The sequence below is a fragment of the Tamandua tetradactyla genome, chromosome 11 (genome assembly GCF_023851605.1).
Source record: "Tamandua tetradactyla isolate mTamTet1 chromosome 11, mTamTet1.pri, whole genome shotgun sequence".
Classification (NCBI taxonomy): Eukaryota; Metazoa; Chordata; class Mammalia; order Pilosa; family Myrmecophagidae; genus Tamandua; species Tamandua tetradactyla.
The window spans coordinates 90,439,237-90,456,002 of NC_135337.1; the positions used below are offsets into that span (position 1 = coordinate 90,439,237).

Genomic DNA, 16,766 nt, shown 5'->3' on the forward strand with positions numbered 1-16,766 from the left:
GGACAGCGCCTCGATCTCTATCGGGAAGCGCGACCTTCCGGGGCCCCTCGGGGCCGCGCTGAGGACACCCTCGACCCAGCGCCCGCTCGCTCTTTCCATCCGCTGCTGCCCGCCAGCCACCCCGGGGCCCGGTCGACCGCGCGCGCCTCCGGGCTCGGGCCCGTCCCTGACCCTCGAGGGAGCCGCCGCCTTCACCGCCGCCTTTGCAGCGGCCGCGCCAGAGGCCGCCCGGGCGGGGCCCCGGCGTAAGCATCGGGCGCCCCCCCAGGAGTGCGCGACCCCCGGAGCCGACCTCAACACGGACCGCGCCCGCCGGGCACACAAGAATGGTCACTGTAGGTATTCCCCTGTCGCCGAGGGCGAATCTGGGCGGGGAAGGATTGGGCCCAGACTCCGCGGAGATGGGTAAAGGGGTGGTGGTGGGGGGGGTAGGACCAGGCCAAGCTAGGCCCGGGTTGGGGGGGGGGTAGGACCGAGCCTCGGGAGCTGAGAGTGAGCAGAGCCGCGCCCAGAGTGCTGGGGGCGCTTGGGGCCTGACCTGAGAGGCCTTGGGGACCCGGGCTACGATTCGGGGTGCGGGTCCTATGCCGCCCGGGCCACGGAATTGCCCCTCCCTAAGCAGGCCTGATGGGGGAGGGGCCGCGGCGGCGGAGGATGCCTTCTCCATCCAGGCTCGGATCCCGCAGGCCGCCCAGGCAAACCCAGGGCCCTGATGGCGGGTGCTGGGCCAGGCCAAGGCGAGCAGGGCGTCCCCGAGGGCGTCGGATCGCGCGCCCCGGGCCTAAGCCGCACCCGGCCGCCGGGCGTCTCGTCCTCCAGCCCGTCGACCTTGCGGCAAGAGGGAAGGGGAGGGGAGGGGGCGCGCCCAGAGGCCCCGCGGGCCCGCTGCCGCGTCCCTTTGTTTCTCAGCGTTTCTTCCCGGGCGGGAGCCTTGCGCGGGCGCCTCGGGCTGCGGGGAGGGGGAGGGGAGAGGCGGCCCGTGGGGGCGGGGGGGTTCCCCAGCTCCTGGGCGCCCGCCCCCCGGGAGATGGGGGTACGGGACTGCGACAGCCCCCCTAGACCGGGTCCAGGCGCCCCACCCCACCAGGGCTCAGGGCCGCGGGGTGACCTTGAGCGCGCCCGCTCGCGCCACTCGCCCCGCGCCGGGCGCCTTCAGCAGCCACGGAGCTGGTCAGCTCCCGAGCGTGCAGCCCCGCCCTGCCGGCCCCGCCCCGACCACGCCCATCTAGGCCACGCCCACGGGCCCCGGGGGCCCAGCCTCGCCCGAGCCCTCGGATTTCCACTCGGCAGGCCGGGCGTGTCCCGGGGGGTGGGGCCGGCCGATTGTGGCCCCGCCCCCGCCGCGCGGCTCCGCTCCCCGCGCCGCCGCGCGTCCTTTGTCTGGTCCCGGCGCCCGGGCCTCCCTCTTCCGCTTCTCCTGGCTCTCGGTGCCTCGGGTGTGGGTGTCTACAACGTGGCTCTTTCCGGGCCTCTTTCGCGAGTCGCGGCGAGCACCGTTGGGGGGACGAGGCTCCGTACTCCCTCCCCGTCCCTGGTCTCTCCCCTCCTGGACCCTGGGACCCGCCCACCCTGCTCTGGAAAAGGCTGTGTGACCTCAGGATGGCTCCTAACTCTCTCCCGCCCTCATGTTGCTCATCCTTGACTGGGCACAGGGCCCCTCAGAACCCCCCACGACAGCCCAGCACCTCCTGGGCTTCTTTGGACCTGTGTCCCCATTTGAAAGAGGAAATCTGACGCACAAAGGGGAGAAGGTGTGGTGAGAGGTCACATGAGGGCCTGGAGGCCCCGTTACCCAGAGGGGGACACTGAGGCAGAGATCCATCCTGGGGCAGGCTGGGAGGAAATGAGGGGATCCGTGGAGCCAGACTAGGGCCCTGCATGGACAGAGGGGGAAGGGCGGCTCGATGGGCACCACGTGGTGGCCCAGCCTCAGCATGCAAAGCTGCTCAATGCCCTATTGTCGGGGATGCAGGCGTCTGTCACTGTGACTGGGGGCAGGGGGCGCCGCGGGGGGCCAGGAGCACCAGCCACAGAACGGTCTATGCAGCCAGTGACCTCAGGTGTGTTCACAGCAAAACCCATATGCCAGATGTATGTACGATGGTGCAAAAGAGAAGGAGAAAGAGGGGGGCAGAGGAGATGAGAGAGAAATGGGAAAGTGGGAGGGAGAAACAAGGAGGGCGAGACCCAGAGCCCCGGCGTGAGGGGTAAGGAAAGTTTCCTTGCTCCCAGGCCTTCTATCCCGCCTGTCTCTCCATCTCTGACCTGCCCTCCTCCCCTCTGATTTCACCCCTGTCCCACAGGGCCAATAACCCTCAAAGGTCCCCCATGATGCTCGTGTCTCCCCCATCCCAGGACTCTCATGTGCTGCGGGCCTGGCAGGGAGGGAGTGGCCTCATCAATCTGATCCCCATTAGTGGCTCAGCCGGCTCAGCCTAGAGGAAATGCGACACTGATCCCTCTAAGCTCTGGAGCAGGTGGGAGGGAAATGGGGGGTGTGTGTGTGAATGATAGGCTGGGCCTTGGGCTCCCGGGAACAGCATTGGGGTGAGGGCAGCAAGTAACCCTGTAAGCTCTAGGGCCCACAGATCAGGGGCCAAACCATTGCCACCTCCTTCTGTCACCCTGGGTGCATGACGGGTCCCTCTGACCCTCAGTTTCTTCATCTGAAAAGTGGAAACGACAATTTTCATCTTTCAGTGAGCCTGTTCAAATCAATGAAAATTTTGCACAGGAAAGTAACTTTGATTCATGCATGGTGGGGACTCAAAACCTGGGCTCTCGTGTCCTGAGGCGGTGTCTTGTGTACTGCTGTCTGTTGCTTGGTCCCCAGGCAGGCATTATCAGCCTATCTCAGAGCCGATCTCCATACGCCAGGGACCTCTCTGCCATACCTTCACTGGAGGGACAGAGGAGACCCATGGCAGTGCCATGAGTGTCAGAGGAGGGGGAAGCCATTGGCTGGCCCGTGGTCGTGCTCGGTCACTGTTTGCTCAATTAAATGACTTGGCTTGGCCAACAGGGTGGCTTTATGTGGAATGAGACCCAGGACCTGGCGTTGGTAGGTGCTCAGCTTGTCTCCGCTCTTACTTTTATTACTAGTGGGTTTTACATTAGGAGAGTGGGCTCTTGGGTCTGAATTAAAGATCTGAATTCTAGGTCCACCATTTCAAGGCCGTCTGATCTTGTGCAAGCCCCTGCCCCTCACTGAGTCTTGTTTTCCCCATCCGTTGAATGGAGAAGAGTTCCATAACTCTCAATCTTGGGGGAATGAACCTCAGCCCCTCAAGGTATGGGCCGCTGATCCGTGGCACATGTTTGCTTCTTCACCGCGGGCCTGTCATAGATCCTGCTTGTAAATCCAGTGTGGGCTCCTGCCAAGGCAGGTTTTGGCTTTAGAAGATTTGGGCAGCCACTCTCAGCCACTTGGAGCCGTAGGGCACACAACCCTGTGTGCTGTCCCTATAATAAGTGTAAGTGGGCAGGAGACAGCCCCCCAAAAGAGTTAAGATCATCCCTGAGGACACATGGCTACAAGGTGGCGGAGCTGCCCCAACATCTTGGCCATGACATTTCTAAGAGACTTTGGACTCAAACAAGCACTAGGTTTGCAATTGTGTTCCCCCTGTATACAGCTTAATGTCACTAAGCTCAGTTCCCTCCTCACCGATAAAAGGGAGAACGTGTTCTCTGCCTTTCAAGATGGTTGGGAGGAATAAATGAAATGCGGACTTGAAGGGCTTCACAGGGTGGCTGGCACGTGGAGGTACCCAATAGAGGCCAACATGACGAGGAAGGGCCGGCAGACTTGACGAGCCTGCTTCCGCCTTCTGCGGAAAACATCAATTTTCCAAGTGCACCCGCACGTGGCCACGGTGCCAGTAATTTGGAATTGGCAGCAAAGTGGAGCCAGTCACATTAAGTGGCACGTCTGAGGACACACAGCTGAGAAGTGTTGGTGCTGGCACCAGCTCTTCGTTGGCAGTGGAAGTGGGAACGCCAGGCTCTGATTTGGAAAAACACACGTGTGCACGTCCCTATTCCGCTATTTATATGCTGCATGATCTTTGGCGATTTTTGACATGTCTCCAAACCTCTGTTTCCTCACCTGTCAAATGAAAAAAAAAAAAGAAAAAGCACCTTTTCAGCATTGTTTTGCATAAGAAAAGGAAAATTGCAATTAGAGTAGTTTGCCCAGTCCCCGCACACAGTAGGACTCAATATTTAGGTACGCTTACAGTTTTGTCTTACGAGGCAGGGATGGATGAAATGATGTGTATCTGCTGGCTCGTTCTAATTATGCATCCATGGCAGACATTGCTAATTAATCACAGTGGTCATTCCTGCTGAAACTGGATAGGCTTCTGAATCCTTCACAATTCCAGCCTCTTGGAAGACCCCACCAATCGATTTGAGTTTTCAGATGAGGGCAATCCATTTGTCAAGCTGCTCTAGGGGTGACAGGCTGGCTACTTTACTTCCTCACATGGGCAGACAATGCCAGTCAATCCCAGCACTGTTTCCTGCTGATCCCAGATGTAGCTTTAAAATTCTTCTCTATGTGATGCTTCAGACAACCCCTTGCCAATTGTTTTGAGTTTGCAGCAAATTGAAACAGAGCCACCGAGGGCATATCCGAGGACATACACGGAAGTTGTCAGAATTTGGTCTAGCCTGGTCAGTTATCATAATGAGAGAACGGGAAAATGACCTTCAGATCCGAAGAGATCTGCATTTAAATTCCAGTGCCACCACCGATGTGCTGTGTGATGTTGACAAGTTCCTTAATACCTCTGAGCCTGAGATTCCCCACTGATCGTATAAAACATGACTTCTACCTTTTAGGTCTTTGTGAGAATTAAATGAAAACAGTATTTCCTCTTGAACACAGATGTGGAATGTCCTAAGCATACTCTCACACACACAATTCAGCAAATCAAATCAAACATTGTATATAAACACAACTACAACATGACCGAGTCTGGTTTATCCTGGGAATGCAAGGTTGGTTTAATATTGAAAAATCAATTAATGTAATTCATGACATTGACATAGTAAAGAAAAAAAGAATCACTTCAGTCAATGTACAGAGAAAAAACATTCAATAAAATTCAACATCTACTCCTAAAATACAAAATCTGACTAGAATACTAGGAATTAAAAAAAACCCACCACATTCTCAACCTGATAAAGGCCACAAATCAACAAAGGGAATAAAAAAGAACTATATCAAAGATCATGTTTGACTGTAAAATGTTTAAAGCATTTTCTTCAATATCAGGAATAAGGAAGCTGCTATTACATGTAGCCACTGCAATAAGACAAGAAAACTAAATAACAGGTATCTTAGAATGGGGTTGAAATAAAACCTCATTATATGCAGGTGTAGTTATACATAGAAAACCCAAAATAGGTCAATGAAAAAATCACAGAGCTAAGTGCTTAGTAGGAAAAGTATACATGATGGAAAAGAAATAGTAATACAACATTTAGAAGTTACTTTTGGTGAGTGGAGGGAGGTACATGATTGGGGCATGGGGTGCCTTATGGAGCATCTAAGCCACAACAAATGTTATATTTCTTATTCTAGGGCAAAAGGGTCTCTTTTATTCTATAAACTGCACAGATAGATGTCTGTTGGCACATATGAAATTCTTTGCAATAAAATCACATGTAAAATGCTCTGCCCAGTGCTGACCCATAGCCATTGCTGAATAAACAGAAGAGATTACTAGAATAATGTGCTGTTCCCCTCTCCATGTTCAGCCATGACTCACAGGTTACTACCAAACCCCTCCTTGGTGCCACTGGTCCCTTGTGTGGGGACTGGGCGGTGAGTGGGTGTGGCCTGTTGTCTCCAGCAGATACTCGGGGCTATGGAGTCTCAAGTGGCGGGGGGCCCGGCCGGCCCGGCCCTTCCCAACGGGCCACTCCTTGGTACCAATGGAGCCACTGATGACAGCAAGACCAACCTCATCGTCAACTACCTGCCCCAGAACATGACCCAGGACGAGTTCAAGAGCCTCTTCGGCAGCATCGGTGACATTGAGTCCTGCAAGTTGGTGCGGGACAAGATCACAGGTGTGGCTGCCAGCAGGTGGGCGGGGTGGGGGTGGGGCCCAAGGGGGTGGCCTCCGTAGGCCAGGGGTCATCATGGGGGGTAGGTGGGACTCTGGGGGAGCTGACCTGTGATGGGGAGATGGGGGGACCCCAGGTGGGGCTCTCAGGGGTGATGGGGAGACAGGGGAACCTCAAATGGGGGTCTCAGGGGTGATGGGGAGATGGGGAAACTTAGATGGGGGTCTCAGGGGTGATGGGAGATGGGGGAACCTCAAGTGGGGGTCTCAGGGGTGATGGGGAGATGGGGAAACTTAGATAGGGGTCTCAGGGGTGATGGGAGATGGGGGAACCTCAGGTAGGTGTCTCAGGGGTGATGGGGAGATGGGGAAACTTTGGGTGGAGGTCTCAGGAGTGTGGACTCTGGGGACCCTGAGGGATGAGGGGTGAAGGCTAGTACTCTGGGGGGGCAGATAAGGGTGGGTCTTGGTTCTCAAAACCTCGGGTGTCTCAGCATCTGGGGCTCGGCTCTGAGGGGATGTCGGCAGAGCGGGCTTTGGGAGGGGAGGTCATCGCCCGGCCCCCCCGCAGGGCAGAGCCTCGGCTACGGGTTTGTGAACTACTCGGACCCCAACGATGCAGACAAAGCTATCAGCACCCTCAACGGCCTCAAACTGCAGACAAAGACCATCAAGGTCAGTGCCCCGCCCCCCACCACCCCCCAGCCCCTCACTGCCCCCCATAACCCCCTCACTGCCTCCATCCCCACTGCAGCCCATGGACCCCCATGTTCCCTTTATCGCCACTTATATTCCACTGGGCTTCCCGTCACTCCTTCACCGCTTGCCTGCTGGGTCTCGGGGCCTCCGTTCAGTGGCTCGGTCTCTCTGAACCTCAGTTTCCCCACCTGTGCATGGGGAGAATAAGACCCTCCTCAGAGGTACAGTGAGTCCCCCAGGCTGCAGGAGGGCTGAGCAGGGCCCTGGGAGCGGCCCCTCCCTGCCTTTGTCATGGAAATGGAGGGGCTGGGGGCCCATGTGCCATCTGGAGCCTCCTAGGGCCTGGGAGGGTGGGGTCATAGGCAGGCCCTCCCCCATCTTTGTGCAGCGTCCCTCCCCCCACGACCTCTCCTCTCAGCAGCTGCAGCTGGGACCCTGCAAGCCCAGGTTCCCTGGGGGCAAGGGGTCGCCATGGAAACCCTGCTCTCAGGTCCCCTGGGGGTGTCTGGTCTCCACCCCTCAAATCTGCTCCTGGGCTCTGGGGGAGCCTGGGGGGGGGTGCCCATCTGGGTCCCCAGTTTGCCATGGCAACAGGGCTGCAGGAATTTGTCCCTCTCCCCAAGGTGGGGCGGGACCCCCTGGACCCTTCTAGGGCCAGCTAAGCCCAGCAAGCCCTGGGGTGTGGGGGTGGTCCTGGGTGACGTGGGTGGTGGAGAGGGCCACCATGAGTGTGCTGTGAGGCAGGTGCGTGCGACATGGCCTTGGCGTGTGCATACGTGAGTGTGCAGTATGTGCAGGTGTGTGCTTGAAGCAGTGTGGATGGTGTGAACATGTGCATTTTTGAGGCAGGCATGTGTGCGCCAGATGCAGTATGTATGAGTGGAGGTGTGTGCATGCAGGTGTGTAATGTAGGCATGTGTACGTGTATGCTATGAGTGTGTGTGCACTCAAGCCAGGGTATGCATGTGCAACGCGTGTGTGTTTTTGATGCAGATGTGTGCATGCACACTTACGTGCAGTGTGTATGTGTGTTCTTCACGTGTGTTTTTGTGCGTTCAATGCAGGGGTTGTGTGCTTGATGTGTGTTTGTGCATGTATGTGTGTGCAATGCAGGGGTGTGTCCGCACATGACACAGGGATGTGTGCTCAGTGAGTGTGCACACGTGGGTGGTGAGGCACGTGTGAGGTAGGGGACCACGGTGATTATGGCACAGGTGTCCTGGGACACGAAGATTCCGGTTGTGACCTGGTGTGTCTGACTGAGTTGGTGTGACACGGGGATTGTGTGCTCAGTGTCTTTGCAGGTGGCAGCCAGCAGGTGGGTCTGGCTATTTAAGACTTCGGTGTGTCACTGTATGTTTGTGGGATGCGGCGTTTGGCAGGTGTTGGGTGACGCCCTGCGGCTCCAGCAGTGACATAGTGGGGCCATGTGGGTGTTCTGGTGTCATGGGGGTATCTGGGTGGCACAGCAACGTCGTGTGGGCCCATTCAGGGTGGAAGGTGTGTGACAGGTGCGTGTCTCGGCAGCTGGCACTCTCACAACTTCAGACCTGGACGTCCCCACATCTACCATGGTGGCCTTATGTCCCCTTCCCAGTGGCTGTGTGACATGATGTGGCCTTGTGTCTGTGTGTGGCATGGTTGGTCCTGCTTGGGGACTCCGGAAGATTCCATCTAGACTATTCCCGGCCGGGTGCCAGCCCCCATCACCTGGTATTGGGGGAGGCGGGGCTGGGCAGGAGGAATCAGCCTGTCCTGGCTCTTGGGGACCCCACACCCCAATTCGGGGAGAGCCAGGAAAGGGCCCTAAAGATCTACTTTACACCCAGGAAAGAGCCGCTCAGCCCAGGTGTGCACAATGGCATTCGTAAACTCCGCAGCCGTGAGTGCCCTCACCCCCAGCCCCACCCGCCCTGCCCCGCCTAATGCATGCACGGTGGTAGTTTTTTAGTTATTTCCAAGGAAGCCACACCCCGCACAACTCACTGCCCCAAACCAAAACCAGACCCTCGACCAAGGGCTCCGCTCTACCCGGAGGTTAATTGAAGGAGGAAAAGTAAAAATCAGAAGAGGGAGGGAAGCTCTTGGCACACACACCCCAGCCCTGTGTCTCCCCATTAGCATTTTGATGGGGGGTCCCCCAGACCCTCGCTCCAAGACATTTATTAACACATAAAATATGGGGGTCCCAAAGTAGATGCTGTGCTCTCAATGGACTTTTCTTCCCCCCATTTCACAATACTCCTTACTGTTTCAGGGGAATAAATGTCCATGCCCACCGTTTTTTTTAAACAGCTGCAGATATTTCACTATTGGGCCAGACCACAATTTAGTGGCACATATCAAACGAGTGGACACTCACAACCGAGAGGAGTGGTGCTTTGGGAGAGAATATCTGGGGGTATTGTGGGGGGGGGGCTTGCCAAATTCATATGGGAAAGCAAGGACAGAATGTTTCAACGAGTCTTGAAAAAGAAAAAGGAGGAAAAGTTCCTGGCAGAGTGAACAGAGGGTGCTAAGGCCCTGAGGCTGGAGCGTTCCTGGCATGTTTGGGGAACAGAGAGGAAGCCAGTGTGGCTAGACACAAGTGAGTGAGAGGAAGTTCGGGTGATAAGGCAGATGGCAGGGAGGACTTCGGCTTTTACTCTGGGGAAGGTGGGAGCTATGGAAGGTTCTGAGTAGATGAGGGACCTGCCTGACTCAGGTGTTCACAGGCTTCCTTTGGGTGGCTGTTGGGGGGTCAGGGGTGGGGGTGGGAGACCAAGCCAGAGATGGTCTGGGCTTAAGACAGTGGGGACCGGGTAAGCGGGTGGAAATGCCTTCTGGAAGGTGGCATCCATGGGAACGTTGGTGAAATGTTTGTGGCTGGGAAAGACAGAGAAGCGTCGAGGCCAACCTGTGGCCGGGACCTGGGCCCCGGGGAGGGCGGAGCTGTCATCACTGGGTCGGAAGGGTCGGATGGAGGACGTGGAGTCAAATGTGGCTGCATTGTGTGGGAGGTGCCCGCGGGACCCCGCATGCGGGTGCCAGCAGGCAGGGCTCCTCCCCCCTAGTCCGAAGCGCTGTGTGTGTTGAGGGGATGGAGGTATGATCAGAAGGCTGCAGGGGCTCCGCGGGTTCCCCAGGCGGGTGCAGTCCCCGCAGGCAAGGCCACCCCTGCCCGCCCCGCCACGCCCCGTGGGGATATGCGGAGGGGACGTGGCCTCTCGGGGGACTCGGCGCGGGTGGGAGCGTGGCCTCACTCTCCCAGTGTGTGAAATGGGTCCTTGTCACCCTCACCCCACCCCAGGTGTCCTACGCCAGGCCCAGCTCGGCCTCCATCCGCGATGCCAACCTGTACGTCAGCGGCCTCCCCAAGACCATGAGCCAAAAGGAGATGGAGCAGCTCTTCTCCCAGTATGGGCGCATCATCACCTCCCGGATCCTGGTGGACCAGGTCACAGGTCAGTGGCTGGCTGGGGAGGGGAAGGGGGAGGAGGCTGGGGTGGGGAGCACCAGTCTGGGGGAGGAGCACTGGGCTGGGGGGGAGCACCAGTCTGGGGGAGGAGCATTGGGCTGGAGGGAGGAGCATTGGGCTGGGGGGGAGCACTGAGCTGGGGGAAGGAGCAGCGGGCTGGGGAGGGAGAGCACCAGGCTAGGTGGGGGGTGCACCAGCCTGGGGGGTCACCAGGTCATGAGCAGGTTTCACAGGCTCCAGGGCAGGAGTTGGGGGTGTGGGGAATACCGCAGGAGGGGGCAGAGTCCTCAATGCACCCCCTCTCCCCTCCCCCATGGCAGGCGTGTCCCGGGGTGTGGGGTTCATTCGCTTCGACAAGAGGATCGAGGCTGAGGAGGCCATCAAAGGACTAAATGGGCAGAAGCCGCTGGGCGCAGCCGAGCCCATCACGGTCAAGTTCGCCAACAACCCCAGCCAGAAGACGGGGCAGGCCCTGCTCACCCACCTCTACCAGTCATCTGCCCGGCGCTACGCAGGGCCCCTGCACCACCAGACCCAGCGCTTCCGGTGAGCCCCCCGCATATGGGGCTGTGAGGTGTCAAGCCCAGGCCATCTATACAACAGGAGCTCAATGTGTGCATGAACCACCTGAATGGTGTCATCAGCCCCAGGGCTTTGGGGCCCACCTGCTTGGGGTCCAGGTCTGCCCCTCTTGCGGGCACGTGGCTGTCAGAATGGGCCTCAGCATCATCGTAAACATTTAATGGGTGCCGATTGTATACAGGCACGTGTTTATTCTGCAGTGCAGCCTGGCGAGAAGAGACTTTTTTGTCCCCATTTTGCAGAGAGTTGATGACACCAGGGTCCCAGGTCCTGGCTCTTAGGCCCTGAAAGTGGGGGACACTCGCAGGGAGCCACTTGCTCACCCCTCTACCCCAGAGTGCCCCCATCAAACCCCCCCACTCCGGCGGGGCTGCCTGCAGAAGTTCCGCCTGCTTCCTTTAGGGGTCATGGCCTCTGGGCCCTGGCAGAGCCGGGACCCCAGCAGGGCGGGGACAGGCAAGGGGGAGACAGTCGCCTGGGCACGGCGGGAGGCGGCGGCCAGGGCGGTTCGGTGCCAGGCGGTGTCCAGCCGGGCGGGCCGTGGCGGGGGCAGGGCTGGCGCTGCAGGCCTGGGGGTGGGGAGGGCAGGCGGCTGGCGTCACAGCCCGGCTGGGAGGGGGAGGGGGCGGGGGGGGGAGGGTTGTCCGGAGGCTGCCGCTGACCACCCTTTCTGCCTCCGCAGGCTGGATAACCTGCTCAACATGGCCTACGGCGTTAAGAGGTAACAGTGCCCCCTCCTCTGCCCTCACCCTCGCTGTCCCTCCCCAGGCCCCTGCCCTGGAAACCCCCCACCTCCTCCAGGGTAGCGGCCTGGCTGTGTCTCCCTCACCCCGTGCTGGGGTCTAACACGGCCATTAAGAAAATTGGCATCAGTTTATTTCACCCGTGCGGGGTGCGGTTATGATGCGGGGGTGGGGGAGGTGCAGAGGTGGGGGGCTGGGGGGGAAATGACATAGCAGATGTCAAGAAAGTGTGGAGAGCTGCTTTGGAGTGTGGGACGCCTGTCCCCTCCCCAGTACTGCCCAGGACATAGCTGTGCCCCCATCCTTCCCACATTTGGTCTCTGAGTCCCACCCCCCACTGCTGGGGGTTGCAGAGCTCCCCATCCCCTGGAGGTGGGGGGTGGGCCTTGCATCAGCAGCTGTGGGTGCCTGTTGAGGGCCCTGCTGGGCTTGGGGCTGGGGTCTGGCCCAGCCGAGTCACTCAGCCTAAAGGGTTAAGGGGCTAAAGGCGTAGGCCCGAGCTCAAGCGCCCAGTGAAAGTAGCTGCTCTTATTACCGATTGTTGTTGTTGTTTATGACTCCAGGCTAGTGGGGAAGGAGGTGGATGGAGGGGGCTGGCAGGGGGCCCTGGAAGGGGTGGCCAAGACCCAGGGAGACCCCTGCACCACTGTGGACACCACTGGCCTGAGGCCAGCTGAGGCGGCCAGTGTGGGAACAGCGCTCCCAGCAGGGGAACAGCCTGTGCTAAGCAGGGAGGAGAGGCTTCTGGGTAGCAGGAGGTCCAAATGGCTCAGGCAGGTCCCATCCCGAGGGCAGGAGGCCGGCGAGGCGTCTCTGTCCTTTCCATTGTTCCCTCTCGCCCCTAGAGCCTGCTGAGTACCTCCTGTGGGGGGGCTGGGGAGCTGGTGGTGCATGGACAGGGCCTGTGCAGTGGCCCTCGGGGGAGGCCAGTGAGGGACAGAGATTGGGGCAGATCACTTGACAGAAGTCAGCCCTGAGGAGGTAACAGGGCCCGGGAAGGGGAGGGCATCGCTTTCACAGCCATCTTGGGCTGGGCGCCCAGTGCTGCTGTCCTGGCATGACAGATGGGGTGGCCAGGAAGGCAGGGGGGCCGAGCAGGGGTTAGGGGTCAGGGGTCAGAGATGGGGAAGAAACAGGCACAGGGTAGGAAGATGCACCAAGGGGAAGGGGGATGGCCTCGGGGGTAAGGCATGGGAATTGATAGGGGCAAGGCTGGGAGGTGGGTCAGAGGTCATAGGGCACGTGGACGGGGGGCAGGCTCATGTTCAGGGTGGGGGTCAGGAGTTGGTATTTCAGGGCAGATCGGGGAGGGAGGGTGACGGTGGGTCAGAGACAGAAGCCAGGGGGCCAGGGCAAAGTTGGGAGGTATGGGGTCAGAGGTCATACAACATTGAAGGTTGCAAAGCCACGACAAGGTCAGAGGTCATGTCATTATCCAGGGTCACAAGGTTGTGTCAGGGTCAGAGGTCATGACAGTGTCCAAGGTCACAAGGGTGGGGCAGGGTCAGAGGTTATGATAGTGTCCAAGGTTATGGGCCATGTCAGGGTTAGAGGTCAGTACATTGTCCAAGGTCACAGGGCCGTGGCCCGGTCAGAGGTCATGACAGCACCCAAGGTCATGGCCGGGTCAGAGAGCATAACAGTGCTCAAGGTCACGGGGGGGGGGGGGTCAGTGGTCATAGCTGGGTCAGAGGCCCCTGAGCCACTGCAGGGTCAGGGCCACGGCGGGGGTCAGGGCAGAGCCCGCGTGACCCCCAAAGTAGTCCCCTGTCGCTCATCGCCAGGTTCTCGCCCATCGCCATCGACGGCATGAGCGGCCTCGCGGGCGTGGGGCTGTCGGGGGGCGCGGCGGGCGCCGGCTGGTGCATCTTCGTGTACAACCTGTCCCCGGAGGCCGACGAGAGCGTGCTGTGGCAGCTGTTCGGGCCCTTCGGCGCCGTCACCAACGTCAAGGTCATCCGCGACTTCACCACCAACAAGTGCAAGGGCTTCGGCTTCGTCACCATGACCAATTACGACGAGGCGGCCATGGCCATCGCCAGCCTCAACGGCTACCGGCTGGGCGAGCGCGTGCTGCAGGTCTCCTTCAAGACCAGCAAGCAGCACAAGGCCTGAGCGCCCGGGCAGCAGAGCGAGCCAGACGGCCGGCGCGAGGGGGGGCCGGGAGAGCCGGCGCAGGCGGACGGACCCACGGACGGACCCCGCGGGTGAGCGAGGGGGGGAACGGTCTGCAGGGCCTGGGGGGCCCCGGGGCCCCCCCGTCTCCTCCCCTGCACTCACCCCAGGCTGGGCTCCTCACTCTCTCATCTCGGTTTTGTTCATGGCGGCGAAAGTTCTTGTTTCTTTTTTCCCGGCTAAAAAGAAAGCAGAGGTGCGCCCCCCTCATCCACACCCCCACCCCCCAGGCCTGTCCCTCGACCGCCCTCCTCTGGGGAATGGCATGGGGGGATCCGGGGAGGGGGGGACCCCCCAGCCCGTCCTCGTCCAGCACCCCCACCCCCGCTTCTACACCTTGGTGGGCCTGGATCGGGGGGCGGGGTGGGCAGAGCAGGTTTAAAAATCCCCAAAAAAGGAGACACGTGAGGAGGGGGGCGGGGGCCCCTTGGCGTGGCGCTTGGGGCGCAGGGGACAGGGCTGGAAGCAGAAACAAAATGAAAAAAAAAAATAGGGGGGGAGGGAGGGGAAGAAAAACTCTATTTTTGTAAAAAGGGAAAAACGACCTCGTGGAGAATTTTTACTGGGGATTCTTGAACTTGAAAAAAAAACACACACACACACACAAAAAAAAAAGACAAAAAAAATATTTTGGCAGGTTATGTTTACCAATCTGGGGCACGAGGAGGGGCAGGGCTGGGGGGCCCACGGGGTAGGCCATGGCCACCCAAAGGTGCGAGGGGCTCGCATGCACACCCCAGGGACACCGCAGCAGCCACACACAGGCCCAGGCACGTCGGCGCCACTCACCACGCGGATAAACGAGAGACAGGAGAGAACAGAGGTTTGGGGGACAGACAGACAGACACAGGGAGACAGAGACACGGATACGCGTGGACACACATCTGGTCACGGACAGACATCACCACAGCACCCAGGGACACACAGACAAGCCCACTGCATCCCTCAGGCCCAGGCCAGAGGCGGGCCCCCCCCCCCGAGCCCCACAGCCCCCCCGTGGTCCCTGTCCCAGGTTCTCTGCAGAGGTCTCTCCTTGGCTCATCTATCTCTCCCTGCCACCCACGAACACAGGCGCGCACGCACATGCAGCGCCCACGCATCCAAACACACGATACCTCGGTCCACTTTGGCGTCATGGTGGGGGGTGGTGGTGGGGTGAGACTGGGAGCGGCACCCCCTCCCCAGCCCTCCCCCAACACTTGAGGCCAAAGGACCCCCCCACCCCGTTCCTGGGGCTGAGCCTCCCCCTCCACCACAGCAAGCACCCACCACGCCCTGCCAGGCACAGGGTGGGGACCCAGCCCCCGCCCCCCCCACTCCCTCCCATCCACCCGTCACCCCTTTCGGTTTGTTGGGTTTTCGTTCCTGGTGGGCGAGGGCAGGTGGATGCAGCCCGTCTCCCGAGCCTAGCCCGGCCCTGGCTTCCATCTGGGATTCACCCTCCCTGCCCCTGCACACACACACAAACACACACATGCACACACGCACGCACACTACTTTTCATTCTTTAAAAAAAAAAATTTCCAATGGAAGCCAAAGGCCGGAGCCCACCCCGCACCCCGGGAGCCCTCGCCCCCACCCCCATCCCCCCAGCAAGCCCAGTCAGATCTGAGAATTGCAAACCCCGACTTTAGCTTTAGTTGCCTTCTCCCCGTGTCCCCCCTCATCCCATCTGACTGTCCAGCTTTCTCCCCACCTCCCGGTGTTCGTATTTAAACGTCTGTGGAGCTTCTGCTGCAAGGAACAAAAACAAAAAAATTTTAAAAAGCGACAAAAAAACACAAACCGAAGAGACGGAAAAAAAAAAAGCGACAAAAAAAAAAAAGAGAAAAAACACACCGAAGAGATCAAAAACAAACCAACAACAAAAAAAAAAAACAAAAAAAAGAAAAAAAACAAAAACCAACAAAAAAAGACAAACTGGCACCAGTTAACTTTCTTGTACTTTTTTGCCGAATTTAGCTTCTCGTAGTTTTAACTTATTGCTATGTTAACTATTTATTCCTGTTGGTCTGTAAAGACATTTGTGTATATTTCTGTTACTTCATCCAGTTTGCAAGTTAAAGGAACGGACAGCGTTCTCTTTCTTTGTTTCTTTACGTTTTGCCGAAGACGTGGTTATGCCTAATTTATTTATAAAAAGGGGAAGTGAAATCATTAAAGTAATAATAATTATTAATAACTCAGTAACGGTAGCCGAAACGGTCCCCGCCGCCAGCAGCGTCCGGGGTTTTCGATGAGATGATGATTTTTGCTCTCTTTGTCTTGAGAATTTTTTCAGTCCTATTTAGCTGGTGAAGACCCTAGCTTGTTCTTTATACACAAACCTATTTATTCTTGTGGTTTTAAGCCCTGCCTGCCCTGTCCCCCCACCCCCAGCAGGGCAGGTATCCCTCCCTCCCCCCAGCGGGTCCACCCCTCTCTCCCCCAATTTCTCGGGGCGTTCCCCCCCCCCACTCCGCCCTCCGCATGTGTCGGAGGCATCTGTGAGCAATAAGGGCTGGTTTTGTCCCCCCGCCCTGGGGGGGGCCAGGCTCTGGAGAGGGGGCACCTCCCCACACGCCCCCCCCCCGACCCAGGCCTTGGCCCCTGCCACCCCCCAAACTGGGAGGGGACGTCTTTTTCTAAAACCCTAAACCCAGCCCAGCCAGGCCCCTTTCCCTGGGGGCCGGGACCCTCACCCTGCGGCCAGGCCAGGGCTCCAGGGAACAGGGAGTGGGTGCCTGGGGTCTTCCCCGTCCACGGGGGGGGGGGGGGGGTGGTGGTGTCGAGGGCAGGGCTGCTGGGGCGGGGGCTCAGGCCCTCCAGCTCCCTCCTCCTCCACCTTCCTCCTGTTATTTATTCGGAAGGTTTCCAATCACAACAGAGTCCATGTTGGAGGTGATTAAAAATACAACTGTAAAAAAGAAAAAAAAAAAACAACCAACAACAAAAAAACAACCATAAACCCAACACCAGGAAGACTTTGTGTTGCGTTCAGACTATTTATTACCGGGATTGCAGGCCTGGCCGCGGTAACAGACTTTTACATGG

The 16,766-nt window shown here is 58.7% G+C and overlaps 1 protein-coding gene across 1 annotated transcript; it reads left to right on the plus strand.

Moving 5' to 3' along the window:
- The first annotated feature begins 712 nt into the window (after positions 1-712).
- Positions 713-13,696, plus strand: ELAVL3 (ELAV like RNA binding protein 3). Its single transcript, XM_077119403.1, has 9 exons — positions 713-1,534; positions 1,653-1,756; positions 2,304-2,364; positions 5,865-6,081; positions 6,649-6,752; positions 10,066-10,219; positions 10,554-10,779; positions 11,498-11,536; positions 13,322-13,696. The coding sequence occupies exons 1-9, from the start codon at positions 713-715 to the stop codon at positions 13,671-13,673; spliced, it is 2,079 nt and encodes a 692-aa protein (XP_076975518.1). The 3' UTR covers positions 13,674-13,696.
- Positions 13,697-16,766: the final 3,070 nt, after the last annotated feature.

Coding starts and splice junctions, on each gene's coding strand:
- ELAVL3 (XM_077119403.1), top strand. CDS start 713: ATGGCGGGTGCTGGGCCAGGCCAAGGCGAGCAGGGCGTCCCCGAGGGC. Junction 6,082..6,648: donor GGTGCGGGACAAGATCACAG/GTGTGGCTGCCA, acceptor GCCCCCCCGCAG/GGCAGAGCCTCGGCTACGGG. Junction 11,537..13,321: donor ATGGCCTACGGCGTTAAGAG/GTAACAGTGCCC, acceptor CCCCCAAAGTAG/TCCCCTGTCGCTCATCGCCA.